Source organism: Alligator sinensis, unplaced genomic scaffold (genome assembly GCF_000455745.1).
Source record: "Alligator sinensis unplaced genomic scaffold, ASM45574v1 scaffold606_1, whole genome shotgun sequence".
NCBI classification, from domain to species: Eukaryota; Metazoa; Chordata; order Crocodylia; family Alligatoridae; genus Alligator; species Alligator sinensis.
In genome coordinates this window covers 803,949-823,805 of record NW_005842472.1, presented here as the reverse complement: position 1 = coordinate 823,805, position 19,857 = coordinate 803,949, and the positions used below count along the sequence as shown (strand labels likewise).

Genomic DNA, 19,857 nt, shown 5'->3' with positions numbered 1-19,857 from the left:
TCTATACCTGGAAAATTAAAGTAAGTTTATAGATTTTCCATATATAGAATATAAATATTGGGGTGTTTCATAGATTCATAGATTATAAGGCCAGAAGGGACCTTGGAAGATCATCAGGTCCAGCCCCTTGCACCAAGCAGGAAAGATAACTGGAGGTCAGGTGACCCCAGCAAGGTGACTGTCTAATCTCCTCTTGAAGATTTCCAAGGAAGGTGATTGCACCACCTCTGGAGGTAGCTTATTCCAGTCTGGACACCCTAACTGTGAAGAATTTTTTCCTAATTTGAGTCTGAATTTGTCTTCCAGGAGTTTGTGGACATTAGTCCTGGTTTTCCCCTCAGGTGCCCTGGTGAACAGTTGCTCACGAAGCCCTTGATGTATTTCCCTAGTGTAGCAATAAGCAGCTACCAGGTCCCCTCTCAGCCTTCTTATCTTCAGGATGAAGAGTCCCAGATTGCTCAGCCTTTCCTCATATGGCTTTCTGTGTAAGACTCTGATCATATGGGTGGCTCTTCTTTGGACTTTCTCAAGCTTGTCCACATCCTTGTTAAAGTGTGGTGCCCGGAACTGGATGTAGTACTCCAGCTGCGGTCTCACCAGTGTTGACTAGAGCGGAAGAATCACCTCCTTGGTTTTGCTGGAGATGCATCAATTGATGCATACCAGAGTATCATTTGCCCTACTGGCTACAGCCTTGCACTGCCAGCTCTTATTCATACTGTGGTCTTTATTACCCCCAGGTACTTTTCATTCATGGAACTAGTCAGTTTGGTGCTGCAGAGCCTGTAGGTGTGTTGGAGGTTGCTCATCCTGAAGTGGAGCACTTTACATTTCTCAATGTTGAACTTCATCAGATTACGATCCACCCAACTTGCTACCCTGCCTAGGTCTGCCTGTACCTGTAGCCTATCTTCAAGCGTCACCACGCTTTCCCAAACTTGGTGTCACCTGTGAACTTGGCCAGTGAGCTCTTCACCCCCACACCCAAATCATTAATAAAGATGTTGAAAAGTACTGGACCTAAGCACCAACCCCTGTGGGACACCACTGCCCACATCTTGCGTTGTCTTATAGTCAGGGTTTTCTTCCATTTGACACAGTTTACACCTTGTTGCACTCATTCAGCAGTTCTCATGCACTTACACTCAGCAAGCAGAACTGCAGTCTAAATAAGCACTGCATTTAAATTCACACTCTGAAGAACAGAAGAAAAGTTTTTACTGTAAGTAAAAACATCTGTCTTGAAGATCAAATGGTGGGGAAGATTCTCAAGTTAAGAGATGGCATGTAGTCTGACTAGGTCAAAGGCACACGTTCAATGCAATTTACCACACTGGCATCTACAAAACGTATGTGGCAATTCACACAGATATCCAGAAGCTGTTTTCTTTACACATTATGTTTTACCATAATGGCCATTAAATAAAAATGTATCAAAAGAAGCAAGTATGAGATAAAATCCTACCAGAAACAAGATTACTTCAGTAAGGTTGCATACTACATCATATGCGACTATCCATCATATGGGATCACAAGATCCCTCAGTAACATATGTTTATACTCTATAGCTCTATATTGTTTTACAAATTGTGTAGACCCATGGCCTAAAAAAAATAATGATTATTTGTAAAATAGTAACTGCAATCAGTTGATATTAAGCACCCGCATCTTTCTCATATACTTTATGCTACATTATATTAATATATGAATGTTAACCTCATACTTCTATGCAGGTATTTTTATTTTCATTTTACAGATGTCCAAACCAAAATACAGAAAAATTAAAGGCAAAACCTGCATTGGCTTCTTATTTTCAAACACATTCTGAATATGTATACCTCCAACATAGAATTATTACCATGAATGAAATGTTGAAGTACAATAGTATGCTTTTTTTTTAGCACTGCCAGTTTTGAAAGCAATAGCTGTGTCCACAAAAGTACAACTGGGCACTAGCCTTCTTAAAAGTTTCCTTTAAATGAGTTTCTCAGCATATGTTATCATATCTTCTACTAACATTTTAACAGGATATGGAATCATAGGTCAAGGTCAAATATGCTCATATTTGATTAATATTCATAGCTCATATTGAATACTCATTTGCAGAGAGGTATAGGAACAATTTGAACAGCAACTGGTTGATATTTATGTTCTCATTTGCAGAGAAGAAGAAATAAATTAGCATCTAAGAGAAGAATATAATAAAGCTCTCATGTCAATTGAGCTCTCATGCCTTTGACACTGTTTCTCACCCCATACTCAAAAAAAACCAAGGCGACTGTAGCATTGATGCCTACACAGTCAGATGGGTAGCAAATTGGCTTGATGGTCGCACCCAGAGAGTGGTGGTGGATGGGTTGTTTTTGATCTGGAGGGATGTGGGCAGTGGAGTTCCCCACGGCTCGGTCCTTGGGCCTGTGCTATTCAACATCTTTATCAGTGACTTGGAGGTGGGCATGGAAAGCACGCTATCCAAATTAATTGATGACACAAAGATGTGGAGAGAAGTGGGCACACTGGAGGGGGAGGGACAGTATCTAGCTAGATCTAGACAGGTTACAGAGGTGAGCAGATGAGAATAGAATGGAATTCAACACAGACAAGTGCGAGGTGCTGCATCTAGGGAGAAGGAACCTGCAGCATACGTATAGGCTGGGGAACTCTGTTCTCAACAATACAGTAGCTGAAACGGATCTTGGAGTCATTGTTGACTCCAAGATGGACATGAGCTGCCAATGCAAGGAAGCAGTCAGTAAAGCTAACCGCACCTTGTCATGCATCTACAGATGCATCACAAGCAGGTCCAGGGAGGTGATCCTTCCCCCCTATGCGATGCTGGTCAGGCCACAATTGGAGTACTGCATCCAGGTGAGGGCACTGCACTTCAAGAGTGATGTGGCTAACTGTGAGAGGGTCCAGAGGAGGGCTACTTGCATGGTCAGGAGGCAGCCGGCCATGCCCTATGAAAATTGACTAAAGGGCCTGAATCTATTCAGCCTCCACAAGAGAAGACTGAGAGGGGGTCTGGTGGCCATCTATAAACTCACCAGGGGGGACCAGCAGAAAACAGGTGAGGATCTATTCCCCCAGGCCCCCCCTGGGATAACAAGGAATAACAGCCACAAATTGATTGAGAGTAGGTTCAGGCTTGATATCAGGAGGCATTACTTCACGGTTAAGGCTGCCAGGCTCTGGAATGGGCCCCAAGAGAGGTGGTGCTCTCCCCTACCTTGGGGGTTTTCAAGAGGAGGTTGGATAGATATCTGGCTGGGGTATTATGATCCCAGCACTCGTTCCTGCCCAGGGCAGGGGGTCGGACTTGATGATCTGCTCAGGTCCCTTCCGACCCTAGAAACTATGAAACAATCTTCTTGACATCTGAAATTTGCTGACTATGTAGGTGGACAGATACAAAATGAACTGGATGCCAAGATTAAGCACAATACCACTATCATGAACCCAGTACCCTGCACATGTAATTTCATCTCTGACAGCTTGCACGCCAACATATTTTTAACTGGTCATTGAGAAAAAAAATCTTATTAGAAAAGGAGCATAAAATACGTATTATGTGGTAAATGATAAGAAAATGGTAGTTTTGTGCCAAGCTTACAATGTTGGGCTGGAGGAGTAGGAGAATAGGGAGAATGTTGTTCATGGTTAATTTTTATTATAAAATTGACTACACCTGTCAAAGATGGTTATGCCAACCTTGGAATGTTTTTGATTATTTAACAGAGGTGAGCAATTATGTTAGCTGGTGGGTCACTTAATGATTTTTGGTGTGCTGTCAAGGCCGACACACAAAATCTTTTAGATAATATCATTTTCACAAATTATAGACAAAAAAGTCGTATACTAACAATCAAAACACTTGTTATAAGACATTTACATTTATTTCCAAAAATAATTTTGGTCCCAAATTTTTGAATAATGTATATAGAAGTGATTACATAATAACTCAAAATAAAGACTTACTCTTGTAAATTGTGTGTGGGGGTGTGCATGTGTGTGGGGAGGGCTGACCTTGCACTAGGTCCCAGGAGCTGGCCAAGGGTGGGGGGAGGAAGGGTGAGGGTCACAGAGTGTGTGCAGCCCACCCCTCACATCCAGCCCACAGCTGCGCCGGTGGTGCTCCACATGGGGCTGGGCACTCCCACACTCCTGCCTGCACCTGCCAGCCCTGGCCCCAGCCAGCGTGCTTCCTGGCAGCATTCCCTCTAAGCTGCGCAGCTGCACAGGCATGCTCATGCCGCACTATCAGGAGTGCCTGCACAGCCGCACACGCTGTGCAGCTTAGAGGGAACACTGCTTCCTGGTGGATCCAATCAACTGGCAGGTGCCTGTTCATGGGCCAGATCCAATCAGTTGGCAGGCCAGATTTGGTCGGTGGGCCATATTTTGGCCACCCCTGTCCTAGAAATACAGAATAGATTAATTATCAAAATGCAAAAGTAAATTCATTTGATAGCAGATGGCTATAGAAAAAAGGGGGTTTTCCCTATTTTTTGTAAGTACTGAACTGCTATTTCTGTTTTTAACATATATACTGTTTTTTGCTGATTACTATTCTGTTGTCCTGATGGTTTTTTCAGAGAAGTCAGTTTCACTGTCTAACCAAAATGTTTTTAAGGGTTTTTTTTAAATATTTGGAATATGAGCGATAAACCAGCTTTATACAGCAGATAGCTTTAGGGAAACTACTTGCAAGGAGCACGTTATAAGCATTCATGAAGACCTAAGATTTTACAGCATGCCAGTGCATGATTTCAGGAGCCCACAGTAATGTAAAATATATTTTATTATTTGACAAACTATTATTTGTCATTTTAAAGAAAAATAGAACATAGGATTGACCCATTCCTACTGGTAGACCCCACAAATCTCACAGATGGTTGCATATGTGTTTTTGATGATACCTACTGCAAAATAAACATTCATAATTCTATTTGAACCAACTTGCCCAAAGTTCTTACATGTATTAATCAGCTTCTGGCCATTATAAACATAACCGATTCCAGTACCCATTTACAGCTCTGGAACTGGATTTCTTTGTAGATTCTGGGGTCCTTATTGGATTCAGATCCACACCCAACATTATGTAGTATGACCAAAAGAAACCTCAATTTCCTTGAATTATTATTCTGAAAATATATTTTCTTGTATTACATTCCAAGGAAACATTTATGAACTTCATATCACAAAATATTATTTTTCAGTTTCCATTTCAGGCATCCTACTATGGGGGGCCCCCAAGCATTGCAAGTGGAAAATATTGAGAGAAAGACAGCAGGAGGGGAAAAGAGTGTTCATTCAGACTGTTCAACTGCAACTGTTGTCTTTTTATTTTCAGAAAAATATCTGCTATTCTGCAAATGCTGACTAGGTGGTCTGGACTACTCCGCTGATGCCAAAGTATTTATAGATTTCACTCAAACAACAGTCCTTCAGACATGCTTAGCCTTGTACTTGGATGAACTAGAAAGTAAGGACCATACATCAATAACTGCTTTCACAGAGTCCTTTTGGATGCTATACTTTTCTCAGTCACAAGCCACTGATTTTTGTTTGGCTTTTTAAGAAGATTAGTTTCAGCTGCTGAAGTAAAAGGATGGGACAAGAAGAGAAAGCATCTCTGAAAGATTAATTTCAGTTTAATATTAATGGATATGTTCCTACAGGAATATTATGCATCAAAAATGCTAGTACCCAAGCCAGTTATTATATATTCTATAAAAAGAAGAAATATTTAACAGGTCTACGGTTCAACACCGGATTTCTGAAGGGCTAACTGTCAACAAATGGGGCATTAGAAAAGCAGTATTAATATTTATCTTTACATTACATTAGTTAGGAGTAAATATACCTTATTCTACTGTAATTTATACTTTTGTTACACATTAAACAACAATGTTTCAAAATGTAAACATTGAGGTTTCCAAATTATCTCCTTTATAATTTACTCCTTGGATTCAGGATTAAATTATTAGTTCATCTTGTTGTTGTGTCTAACTAGCTAGCTATCTTTCTAATAAAATAATATTTAAAGCTATAAGGGAAAATTGAAAAGAATTTCCCAAACAAAATACACCAGCTAAGAAACACAAATGCTAACAAGCAGCAAAAGGAACACAGTTAAAAAGTAACACTTAAAATTGTCATTTGGATCTGGGGTATAACCACCAGGTGCTTTTGGAATGACCTAATGAAATGGGTCGCAAAGAAGCGCGTTACTTGCAGACCTTAAACTGCGATTCAATGGCCCAGCAAAACATAAAAGTACGTCCTGTGCTATTGAAACGGAACAGCCTAGATTCTGTTGATTTCATGAGGCAGCCACACCACCGCAGAATCAAATCTCAGCAAGTTCGATTCCAAGATGATGGTATAAACAAAAAGCCAGTGGGTGTCACTGATTTGGACATCGAGCCTCCCAAAGACATAGCATTTGTGACTGGAAAGGCACAAACATCTAGGCACCAGAACTTGCCAAACTACCCCCTTGCTTTTCCAAGGGCTCCAAAGGGGCTTCGGAACATTGCTATTCAGACTTCTCCTAGCCTCAGGAAACACTTCCCAGTTTTTAGGAGGAAAAAACTGACAACAAGCAAGTCTTTAACAGAAATGCCAACTGAGCCTGAAAGCACTGTCCATGTTAATGGCAATCTTTCTGAACAGGATCTCATGTCCTCACACTTTTCTTATTTAAGGATAACTAAACATTTAGAAGATGGGTCTAAGAGAGACCAAATAACCAATCAAGTATGTCAAGGAGTGCCTAAAGCACAAAGCAATGGACCCATCCACCTGGACTCAGATGCTTTCTCAGTACTGGAAAAGGCAACTGTTTCTACCCAGGTGCCTGAATACATACATATGAGTTCTCCACAGGCCAATAATGCTTCCATTTATACTGTGGACATGCCTATGGATTTAAGTGACTCAGCACATTCTTCTACTGCAATGAAACAATTGAATGAAAGTTCTATGCAGCCATCAAATTCAAAAAGATCTTACTCCTGCTTGGTCAATACAAGTAACTGCAATGAAGTTAATGCACAGCCTGATTCTTGTGAAGCAGATAAAAGTGATTCTGAGTTACTTGGATCAAATGAAGACTCCAGCACTACTCCATTATCACCTCCATCGAATCACAGTTCATCATACTGTTTCCCCAGAGACCATCAGCAGCTTGCACTGCCTGAAACAGATTCTGACTGTATGACACTGACTAATGATGATCAGGCAGTAATGTCATTGTCCAGAAGTAGCGTGTCAAAATCTGTTCCTTCATATCAAACTGAAACTGAGAAAAGTTCTACACAGTCAGATGTACCAGAGTATAATGATTGTTTAGGAAGTTTTCACATAAAGTCCTATCTTCCAAGGAGTGAAATAAAACCACAAACTAACAAAGAGATTAGAGAAATAAATCAAATTCACTTGGCACATGGTGAATTATGTGCCCTACAAGGCAGGCTGCAGTCCGTAGAAGAATCTTTGCAGTCAAACCAGGAGAAGATTAAAGTCCTCTTGAATGTAATTCAAGACCTGGAAAAAGCCAGAGCCCTCAGTGAAGGGTATGGTGTATTTTAATATTAAAAAGCTATTTTACTAAGTAATTTATCAAAAGTAGCTGTTTGCTTTCTTTTAACCTTTGCTATCAAAAATCTCTCTTTGAAATATTTAAAAAAGAGTTTGGAAATCCATATCTTATCTACAATATCTGGTACTTGAGCCATTATAGACAAAAACAGATGCCTTCCTAGTTCAGCTTTACTTGATACTGAATGTTGGTTGAATTAGGGTTTATATATTTATCAATTCATATCTTGACTCAGGTTATGGTGTCATAAGTATATTAGCACATGACTTTTATAAGCTGGTCTCAATTCAGTTATAGGCTGTCTCACACAAATGCATAAGGCACTAACAGTGGATATCAGACACCATTACAACAGAGCTTTTGTCTCACTACTACAGTCAAGTCTATGGCAGTTTAGCCGTACCAGAATTTTACACTGGCTAAGTGTACCTAATATCAATGCAGTTTATTTTAACAAAAAACGGTTCTGCATTCCAGGCCTTCCTTCCTGAGCAAAATAAGTTATTGGCCAAAGCACTACATCTACATGAGGGATTTCTGCCAGGACAGTTATGTGGGTCACATTTTATTAATCCCATTAACCAAGAAAACAATAGCAACAAAAACGGTTACCAATTTAAGAGTGGTGACTTAAGAACAAGAAAAAGACACACTAGCAGGACAACAAAGTACATTTCTATCACTTGTACTCTAAACATTTTTACATTTTGACCAGGTGCCTGAAAATTTAGAACCATGCAAATGCAGTAAAACAACATGTGAAAATTATTAACTAGAAAATGTTTGAGGAACAGCAAGCCAATGTTTTAATAACTGTTCTTCATACCAGAATGACCCATATAAAGCAAAAATGTATGGCCTGTAGTAATGCTTCATGTGTTTCAGCAAAATCACTAGCCCCTCTTGCAGCCATGTGATTTATGCATCTAAAATGTGCACTAGACTTTAGAGCTAGGTACAGATATTAAAAAAGCCTGAGGGGAACTGATCTCAGTTATGCAGTTTTCTATAAGTGGCATAGTTTATATTGATACAGTACACACATTCACCCTTTGGTAGGGGGAGCAAATCTGAGATTGGGTTCTGCCATTTTTAAACCAGTCTGTATGTGCTGAACTTCTGTTCTGTTACGAGTATAGACCAATTTCCAATCACTTATACCATTAAAAGTGTAATGTCTGTACCTGGCCCAAATGGCACAGCCTGTCTAAAAGACTTTTAAAAGGCATGCAGAAGTAGGCCCCTTTCCATTACTAGTATCTCAAAGGTGAAATGTGAGAAGCAAGGATGTTTATGGTATGAGAGTGGTTATGAGCCACTTTTTTTCCCCATGATACCTTTTACTGGACCAACTACATAGTTAGGGGAGATGTTAGGCAAACTTTTGGGCACAAAGTAAACATCTTAAAATAGTTAATTACTTCTATACTGTTTTACAGGGTTTGTAATGGCCTATTAATACTCAAACTTAAAGCAGTGGTTCAGAATAGACTGTATCTGCACATTAAAAATGTCATAGCGCTATGTAAGGAAATAAATAATAATGAATCAGGTTGATATGTTTTCTATTGTTTAAAAATGTTACAAATAATTCATACCTAATTGCTTTCTATGAAAAATAAGGTCTAATTTTATAAAGGTTAAATGCAATAATAGCACGTACAAAACAACTATCTTGCACACCCAATTTTTTTCAGTTACCTCAATCAACATGAAAATGATAAATGAAAATGAAATTGTCCAAAATGGACTATTTATAGGTATAATTGATGAGGATACACAAATAAATTCTATATTTTAAAATTAGACCCTGTATGTCAACAGTATGTAATTCTCATCTCTGGCTATAATTAAGGAGTGAATCCTACAGGACCTTTCATATTACTAAGAGATTCCAAAGCAGCAGAAATAAACTTTCACAAAAAGATGGGACCAGATTTGGGATGGAAGTTGGAATCCATATTCTTGTAAGGAAAAAAAAATGTAGAAAATGAACAAGAGTGGTGCAAGATAGAGCTAAATAATCTATTCCTATAAATGTTATCTAGATCAGGGGTGTTCAACCCCCAGCACCTGGGCCAGATCTGGCCCACAGTCCTATGTCATCCAGAAAACGGAGCTCCCCAGAGGTTTGGAAATGTGATGGTGGGACAGCGGTGATATTAGCACACAGAGCTGGGTAGGGGCTGTGTTAGGCTCCAGGGCCCAATCCCAGTGTGAGATGCCAGATCAGGGTGGCACCAGGCTCCCCAAACCCCATGAGCTGAGGTGGAAGGGGGCACTGCCACACCCCCAAGAACCAGTCCTGGCACACAGTGCTGGGAGGGGGCAGTGCCAGGCCCCAGATCCCAGTTCTGGCACGCAGGTCTCAATTTGGCCCACAGGGTTGAACACCCCTGCTCAGTGGATGGGCCAGGCTTCCTCATGCAGAAGTCTTCCATTCATAGCTAAAATGCTTAGTCTGAGGGTTGGATTTGTCTTGGTGTATTTCAGCTATTTCTGACAACCAATTTTCAAACCACACTAAATATGTATTGAAACCTTCCCATTCACAATATTAATATGATTTAATTGATGTATTAAGTAAATATATAATAACTTTTTAAAATCATTTAATCATGGATAATTTATTTTAATCATTACAGTCATGTAAATATTTTTGTAAGAAGATACTATGTTCTAACTTATTAATTCCAATGCGCTTTATCAGGTTAGTTTTTTAAATGATAAATTCTTAACTCAAGCACTTCTCCACATTCCATAACTCCAAATTGCTCCTCACTCCCTAATCCTGCACCCAACATGCTTATATATTCCTTATTCATTTTCATTGTTTTTTTCCTGCCTTTCAAAATCATCCCACTGTATAAGCCTACTGCCCTTCAATACCATCCTATTTTCTCTAAATGAAAAACAGATGGGTATGAACCTGACATTAAAAAAACAAACATTTATAAACTACAAAACCAATCTATCCTCAGTTGATAAAAGCCTGAAAATTCAGAAGACTCCATAAAGGTCCGATGTTGAAACGTGCTGTATGAACATGCTGTATGCCAAATACTGACGCATAGGGTTAAGGAAGCATCTGCCCAACCTTTCTCATCACACTGAACAGGATTAGAGTGACCATCACTTATGAAAGCAAACTTCCTGGTATTTATAGATCTGAATATTCAAGAGAACAGCAGCACTGTCAGTTAAAACATACATCAAACCATATGTCCTTTCTTCACTTTTATTCTGTTAATGCACTGTTGAAGATTGGGATACTTATGAGTTTCTTAGCTGGCTCTGTTCAAGCTTCAAACCATCTTTCAGAATTCTTTAGTGACTATGATAGTAAAACTGTATGGATGCAAGGTATTTTTTTTTAGCAATACAGCTACATGTGTACATGTTTTGAGAACAATGGCAAGGTTTATTTTCCAATACATCCCCACTGAAAAGAATAGTCAGAGATTAGCTCTCAGAAAAGCCATCACAGCATAATTTAGGGCATCTTTTAGGCCTTATTAACTCATTATTCAGTTAAACTGCATTAAACTTAATGGACTGGATCCTCCAGACGTAAACGGCCACTAAACAGGGCTGCCTGCTTCGTGTTACTATATCATTACTAAGATTGAAGTCATTTGTGAAAGAACTCTAGCCTGGCCATGAACATATCCACTGATAGCTAGTCTACAACTATGCCAGTTTGCTCATTTTGTAAGGACAGGTAGAAAAAGATTTGTTTCCTTAATTTAATTTGCAAATATAAAAATTTTCACCCAGCAAGAACACGTTGAAATAAGAAACCACAAAATAACTTATTTTTGATGGAAGTAATTATGTTTATTTGCTTTTGTGGGCCATTTAAAATTTCAGTCTGAAAGGGAAAAAAAAGAATGTGTGAGAAAAAAATAGCAAAAGGAATAAAGGGAAAGGCAAGTTTGCATATACAGAGAGCATAGACCTTTTAAATACTTTCAAATGTTTTTACATAAAGATGCCTTCTTGTAACTAAAGTGTTCTTAGAAGAGTTCATAGCTATATTGAGTAGCCAGCCTTCCAGAGAATCTTATATAATGTAGTCATGACAGTGCAAGTTTAAAGACAGAAGGTTAGGATGAAATATGAATATACTGTATTCTTTGACTGGCTTAAAGTCAGACTCTGGTACAATAGATTTTGCTGCTTAATTTATGTTTAAAATAACAAAAATGCACAGAGAATGGCATGTTGTGATAAGAGTCCTACCTTGTCAGCTTACAGATTTTTATGAATTGAATGAACTATTGTCCATTTCAGGCGCAACTTCTACCGCACTGGCCAAGACCTCAACAACTGCAGCACTTGCCAGAACACTGCATGTATCATTTACAGGTACTTCACTACTTCATGCTACTTGATATAGTATGTGTAGATCTTACAATAGTGTAGCTGTGCTATTGTAAGGCATAGAAAAAATATTTCTCAATTATTTAGAAAGGGTTCACACTTTTAAGACAATTAAACCAGGCATTTCCATTGACATTATATAGCATCATTTTCACTAACATGCTTTGAAATCCTGTGGAGAATTCTCTATGGATTGGTATTTCCTTTGGGTGTTATTTCTTTAAAGCTTATGTTTTTAAATGAAATTAGTTCTTAGGAAAGATGAATAATCTGCAGAACCAACTTCTCTTCCAGACTCGAGTTATACTTGCTGTTTCATGTGAAAAGTATGCAAGTATAGAACACGAATGAAATCACATTTCAGTTCAAGGAATGTTATTTTTTTTGAGAGAGGGCAATTTATTTATTTTAATTAAACCTATAATTAAAATTTAACTTAAATAGTTATTTATAGCCAAATAACTTTGTAGTACTTTCTAAAAGCAGTGAATGTGCAAGTTTAAATCCATCAACTCAGTACAAGCTTGAAAATCTCTCTTGATTCTGGCTGGACTCAAGAACCTATTCATCAAGCAATTTAAATGGCTAATATCCATTGATTTCCCCTTCCTTACTTTAGAATTGTTTTTCAGTTGGCACTAGGAACCTGAATTCACTCAAAATGCTATTAACACTCTTTGTGAAATAAGATCAGCATCAAGTATGTGCTCATCTTAAACAAAAGTAAGCAGTTGTACAAGTATGGATTTGCTACAGCTAAGGATCCTGGCTGTAACTTACAGTTTGCAGCAAGCATCATGATTTTTGTAATATATCATTACAGAATTTGACAGTAAGTGACAATTGTAATATGGAATTCATAGAGGGGGGTTTGTGTGTGTGTGTGTGTGTGTGTGTGTGTGTGTGTGTGTTCAGAATTGGAGATATTAGGATTGTTGTTTTTATTATTTTATTATTATTTTTAGCTATTCAATTACTACAATCATTATTAGTTTAATTGAATACAGTTCTAGTTTGGATCTGTTTTCTAGATGTTTCCCACTATTTGAAGAATGTTAGGCTACAAGATATAGTGCTGAGATAGAACTGCTAAATACAGTTGGGTAAAGGGAGGCAGTTTTATCACAAACACAGATAGATTGCTACTTTGGTGCAGCTCTTGGTATAGGATGCAAACATAGCAGCTGGAATGACAGAACAAGGATCAGCTGAGGCTTACGGTCTAAAAATATGACAACAGGTTCAAAATAAATGTCACTACCAGATGACATGTACTCTTTTCATATAGATTGTATTTTAGGATTTTTTGTTCTTATCACTGTTCATGTAAGGGATGACAGTAGCCTCTCCTACACTTTTCTAATGTGCCACTACAAAGCAATGGTTTCAACAGTACTCAGATCCATTCACTGAGTCATAAAAAAGACTTCTCATTCCTATTCAAGGAAGAAAGAAAAATTGACAAAGAAAGTTCTTCATCCGTGTCTTGTATAAAAGATCAAATAACTATCCCTCTCACCACCACCACCTTCCAAAAAAACACTTCAACATTTTCAACAACTCAGCAAAGCACTGAAAATAAAATAAACTAAAACAAGATTCTACACAGTGCTTAATTATTAAGAACACTTACCTAGCACTTTTCAGTGAAGCTAACAAAAAAAAAAAGGAAGTGGTTCATAACTACTCTCAGGCAGATGGAACGGAATAGATTTTTAATACCTTCAATCCTCGATAGGTATGGCTCTGGGAAAATGCTCACAGCCATTAGTTGCCAACTACTACTCAAAGGTGAGTAAACAGAATTGTGCTGCTCTATGGCTACAACTCTTACATCTCTTGGTGGTCTGTGGAAATAACTCTGAAGGCAAGATATAAGTTTCTGGTTGCAATTTCTTTGTGCACTGATTTGAAGCCAGAACTGGTGGAAGTCTATGGGATTGTAAAGCTTTGGAGAACCGATAAATAGATGAGTCAAGGTACAAGCCAACTACCTAAAATACGAGCTTACCACCTTCCTTTTCTGAAGAAACAGTACATAATTCATTCATGGTTTTAGTTTACCAAATTAATACAGTTCAATGAAAAATGAATTTGCTATATTACTTACAAAATATTTTTAACAGAATTGCTTGTATTAGCATATATATTTTCTAACAAAAGAGGTACTTTTTGGTTCCATACAGGAAGAATTCTTTGTCTGTTACATAACCTTCTTTCAATATACAGAAATCATGCCAGGACACACTATTATTCTCCTAGTTTGGAAATAATTAACATAACTTCTGTGACTTTCTGCCTTAATGGTCTGATTCTTAACATTTGTTTTTCAAGTTGCCCAAATACAATTGAGGTTTTAGTCACATTTTTTTTCATTATTATTCGAAACTACACTACTTCTTGATACCAACATTTCAGCATTCAAATAATTAAGACAGGAAGGCATTTGTTTTGATGAAAGAAGAATAATATTAAAATAACATTACAAATCAGCTATGGTGAGAACTTAGAACTCTCATTTTACATTTCAAATTACAATAAGGATTATATGATACACTTGTACGTAGATCTAATAAGCTAATGAACAAGTGATAGGAGACTTCCTTCTGCTTAGTTAAACAATCAACAACATTATGACAAACAGTTATGGTGACTTTCATACTGTACAAAGTGTTCAGAAATGTTATTGATTACACAGTTCTATATTCATGTTCTGTAATTCCTAAAACAAAATTACAAGAAGAGTTTCAAATTACTAATTATCCAAGCTAAAATAATTTATGGTAAGAAATGTTAAGGATTCAGCATTCTAGAACATATAAAAATAAGTTAAATATGGTATATATGTTGAAAACTGGAAGGAAAGTCAGACTACCAGCACACAGATAAAATACCTGTATGTTATTGGCATGGAGCCAAGCAATGCAGCCTCTCTGCCTTCTTAGGTCTTCGCCAAGATTGAGAACTTGAACAGTCTAAACTAGCTGGAGCTCAAGTCAGGCAGTACAAGAGAAGTATTTTGAGCATACCAGCTACAAAAGAGGTTCACACAATTAAGACAAGATAATGGGCATGTGGGATTAACAAGGTCTCCAACAGCCTAATAACGAGAACCAAAGCCCTAAATAAAAATATGGGCCAAGAATAGATGTTCAAAAAGCCTGAGGCAAAAGCAAAAGTTATATACTTTAAGTGCCCTAGATTAGATAGGTAGTAAACAGAACACAAGTTCATCCTTTGGCTGGGGGAAGGGGGACCACACACAGGCAGCCTGCACTGGGTGAGGCCAGTTGGGGCCACTTCTGCACACCTCCCAGCAAGCTCCCTGGGTTGCCAGGGCCCGCTGAGCACAGCCGACCAGCTGTGCCACCTATGATTGGCTGCTGGGTCCAGCTGAGCAGCCCTCTCCTCCCCACCCCCACAGCATTAGCTTCCCCTGACAGCATTAGCACACAGTGGAAGCAATCCTGCTTGGCCATGCCTGGCAACCCTGGGGGGACTCTCAAACACCTACACAGGGACCCCTATGTCTCTGCAGGGGGGCACAATCCCAGGGAGCAGGACCAGGCTGCTGGGCACAGCCAAGCACCCCTCCCCACCCTGCTCCCCTGGCAGTGTCAGCCACTGTGCTGACTCAGGTCTGCGAGAGCCAAAGCAGGGCTGGCTGGTCACTCGGCCAGAGCATCCAAGTGCAGGCTGGTTGCTAGCATGCCTCCCTGAAAGGTGAGATTTGCGGGGGACCGCAAAGGTGCCTGAGGAGCCAGAGGACAGGGACCTAACAAGTCAGTAGGAGATCTGCTACAGAAGTTAGATAGAGTGATCTAACTTAAATCAAGTAAGTCTGATGCCATATTGATGCAAGTCTATCTTAGATCAGATTCTGTCTTTTTTAAACCACTCTATGTGCATTGAACTTCTGTTCTGGTACAGGTACAGGTACAGACTGGTTTCCAATCACCTACACCGGTATAACATCTATACCTAGTCACGACATCTAACTTCTCTTTCTCAATGCATTGCAATGGCAGGCAAGTTACTTGTAATAACAGTCCCTAAATTTGTTTCTTTTAAGACTAGTAAGTGGTCATGCTCTGGGGACAGGCCACTTCTTATGCTGCCCAATGCAGTATTACTATCAGATTTTAGGGCACATAGGAAAGCTAAGGCTTTTCCTGAGAGGACATGGATAAAAGGATTAGTATTTATCTAGGGGGCAGGCCAGCAGAAAGGAATTTTACTCACCCCACATTAGCTTGCATGCTGTGGAGTATTTTCTAATTCTGTAGCTTCACTCAATGACTGTGACATTAGGTGGTGTATTCAAATAATAGTCAAAATATACATATTTTGAAAAAATATTCCTTTTTTCCTTACAGTTTTCACAGAGCTAAACTTTTTTTGCCTTATTTTTAATTAAATTATCTTAGTGAGTTCAAATGATAGTAAGAAAGCATACAAGTGATCTGAGCAAACAATTGTCTCATTTTAATCAAAAGTAGCTAGAAAAAAAAATTTATTTGCTTATCAAATCTTGACAGAATGCTCTCTAAGGTATAGACAAGCCAAGATCAAACTTATCTTGTTCAGCCACCTTTCTGCTAAAATCTCATTATGTTCATTAGAAAAACTAATGCAATAAATGAAAAAGGTACCTGACAGACTATCCTCAGGATTTTCAGTTTTTTTTCTGAGATGTGTTAGAACCAAAATAAATGTAGGTGGCAATATGTTTTAGGTGTCTGTGAATAATTTGTCTCCTTGTAGCCAAAAAAGGAATGTCACAGGAATAAGGTTGTCTTGTTTATATGCCATAACCAACCCTAAAGAGATAGATCTGACAATGTCAACATTAATATTTGCATTTATGAAAAAAGAAATATTGAGATCAACACAGACCCATTTCCAAGAGGTGTTTATGACCTTAAATATGCCCTGAAATTGCAACTAAAACTTCTGACCTGGCTTATATTGACTTGATCCTGCAAAGTGTATAGCATTCCCAACTGAATTATTGCCATCTATGATCAGATGACTAGCTCTATAGGTGTGGGGCAAGCAGTGGATACGATATACCTTGACTTTAGCAATGCTTTTGATACAGTTTCCCAAAACATTCTTGCAAGCAAGCTAAGGGGTTGGATGAATGGATAGTAAGGTGGATAGAAAACTAGCTGGATAATCAGGCTAAAAGCATAGCAATGAACGGCTTGATAACTAGTTGGTAGCTGGTATCGAGTGGAGGTGTCGGGAATCAGTCCTGGGGCTGGTTTTGTTCAATATCTTCATCAGCAATCTGGAAGACAGGATGGAGTGCATCTCCAGCAAGTTTACAGAAGACACCAAGCTGGGGAGAGTAGTAGATACACTGGAGGGTAGGGCTAGGATTCAGAGAGACCTAGAGAAATTGGAGGACTGGACCAAAGAAATCTCATGAAGTTCAATAAAGACAAGTGCAAAGTCCTGCAGTTAAGACAGAAGAATCTCATGCACTACTACAGGTTTGGAACCAGCTAAGCAGCAGCTCTGCAAAAAAGGACTTGGGGGTTTCAGTGGACAATAAGCTGGATATGAGTCAGCAGTGTCCCCTTGTTGAGAAGGCGGCTAACAGCATACTGGGCTGCATTAGTATGAGCACTGCCAGCAGACTGAGCAAAGTAATTATTCCCCTCTATTTTGCACTGGTGAGACCACGTTTTGAGTAGTGTCCAGTTTTGGGCCCCCCCATTACAGAAAAGATGTGGACAAGTTGTAGAGAGTCTAGCGGAGGGCAACAAAAATGGCCAGGGTGCAGGGGTACATAACCGAGGGAACTGGGCTTATTTAGTTTGGAGAGAACAGAGAGGGAATTTAATAAAAGCCTGTAACAACTTGCAGGATGGTTTCAAAGAGGATTTAGGTAGACTGTTCTCAGTGGTGGCAGATGATAGAACAAGGAGAAATGGCCTCAACTTCTGACAAGGCATGTGTAGGTTAGATATGAGGAAAAACTGACATTAGGAGGGTAGTAAAGCAATGGAACAGGTTACCCAGAGAGGTTGTGGAATCTCCGTCATTGGAGGGTTTCAAGGCCTGACTAGAGAAAGCCTTGGCTGGGATAATATTATTGGGGATGGTCCTATTTTGAACAGAGGGTTGGACTAGATGACCTCCTGAGGTCCTTTCCTACCCTAATTTTCTATGATTCAATGAATGCCTAAGATCTTTTGAATTCTGGGAAACAAGAGAAACTGTCACAGATCTAAAATTACAGAAGTGAAAAGAGGTACAGTAAAAACAAGCCAAATAACTTGAAAAAGATATGCACAAATAATTCCTCATCTGAAGTTTAAAAACAAAGGAACCATAGCTGCCTTCCCAACAAATATAAAAAAAACTCAACTGAAGGAAGAACTGTATCTCCTCACTGGTTTCCACTTTATTTATTTATTTATTTATTTTTATCAAATATAATTAATTACCCAAAGCTATAAGGGAGGATGAATAAAAACAGCCCCCCTGATGTTTGTACCCTGACATAACATGGTGGATAGCAGGGGTGGCCAGTGCACCACAAGTGGCATGGGCAGATGCTGTGTGGTGCACAAGTGCCAGGAGCTCAATAAAGGGAGGTGGCAGAATGGAGACAGGGATCAGATCCCTAGAACAAATCTGGGGCATGATGCTGCTGCAAGAGATGGAATCAGGTATCACAGCCAAGAGCCAAGTTAAATCTTGCATGGCTCTACAACTGCAGTCATTCAGGACTTTGAGCACTCATTGGTTACGTAAAACTGTGATGTTTGCAGAGCCAGGAAAAGGTCAACCTGCCTAATGGTCCTGACACTTCCTCTTGCAGAGCGTCCTGCCTCTGCCCCTGCTTGTGCGGCCACAGCTGGAGCCCTTCTGCCTCCATTGCCCCCTACTCCCCTGTCTCCTCTCTGGCATCCCAGGATATAAACTCTATCAGTTATGCTTCTGGGGAGGGGGTAGAAGTAAGAGGGGCACTTTGGGAGGCAGGGAGCTTAACTAGTGGCACACCAGCCAAAAAGTATGGCTTCTACTGGTTTGTGGTCTAAACATGAGACTGAATGACTCCTAAATACAAAATCATACTCTAACCTCTGATTTGCTGTGTCACCTCAATCATAAAATTCTCTCTGCCTCAATTCCCCCCATCATCATAAGGAAGAATCATACTCAGTTACACTTTGTAAAGGGGCCGTCAGGGTACAATGATATATGTGTGTGTGTGTGTGTGTGTGTGTGTGTGTGTGTAACCTGTAAAAGGTATGATCAGTAATAACATAAGCCAAGCAAAAAATAATAATTAAAACAAATGCGACAGCTGACAATTTAGAAAAGGTGCTCTGAGATGCCAAAATCTCCTAACAAACCAAAATTGTGTTTTGCTGATTCTACAGTGTAATTTCTATTTTTAGTTACAGCTAATTAAACCACTGAACAACAAACTGAAACATGCCAACAAACACTTTCTGACATCTCTCTTATGTGTAATGACTCACTAAATGCCAGCTCTAGAATATTAAGTCATTAGTAATGCATTACCCTTGTGCAGAACAATCACAGCTATAGCTCAGTCTTGGCCCAGTTTAGTCCTCTCTAACACAGATTAACCCAGAGGGCTTTAGAAAAAGAAAATTATGGACAGATTAACTTGATTTAAAGATATTGGTCTAAGCCTTACTTAGAGAAGCAAGGATATGCATTACAGCACAAGTTTATAAATGAAGGCGATGACAACCCTGCTATTTTCATTCTTGTCTAATAGACTGCTCTTTTTTGAAGAAGATATAAAGCTTTCATTGAAGAGCTAGTAAAAAGAAAGCTAATTTACTTGAGCCAACTATTACTTCTCCTCCTCCCCGCCC

General features: G+C 39.1%; 2 protein-coding genes across 3 annotated transcripts in view; one reads left to right on the top strand and one right to left on the bottom strand.

Moving 5' to 3' along the window:
• Positions 1–19,857, bottom strand: part of DOCK2 (dedicator of cytokinesis 2) — a 514,326-nt gene that overhangs the window by 281,897 nt on the left and 212,572 nt on the right. The gene's annotated exons all lie outside the window — the stretch shown is intronic.
• INSYN2B (inhibitory synaptic factor family member 2B) overlaps positions 1–19,857 on the top strand; it is a 139,065-nt gene that overhangs the window by 102,773 nt on the left and 16,435 nt on the right. For both annotated transcript variants that reach the window (XM_025212575.1, XM_025212574.1), the window contains 2 exons: positions 5,354–7,580; positions 11,900–11,974. In XM_025212575.1, the coding sequence (XP_025068360.1) occupies positions 6,211–7,580; positions 11,900–11,974 (1,445 nt within the window). In that variant the 5' untranslated portion in view covers positions 5,354–6,210. The remainder of the gene's footprint in view (positions 1–5,353; positions 7,581–11,899; positions 11,975–19,857) is intronic.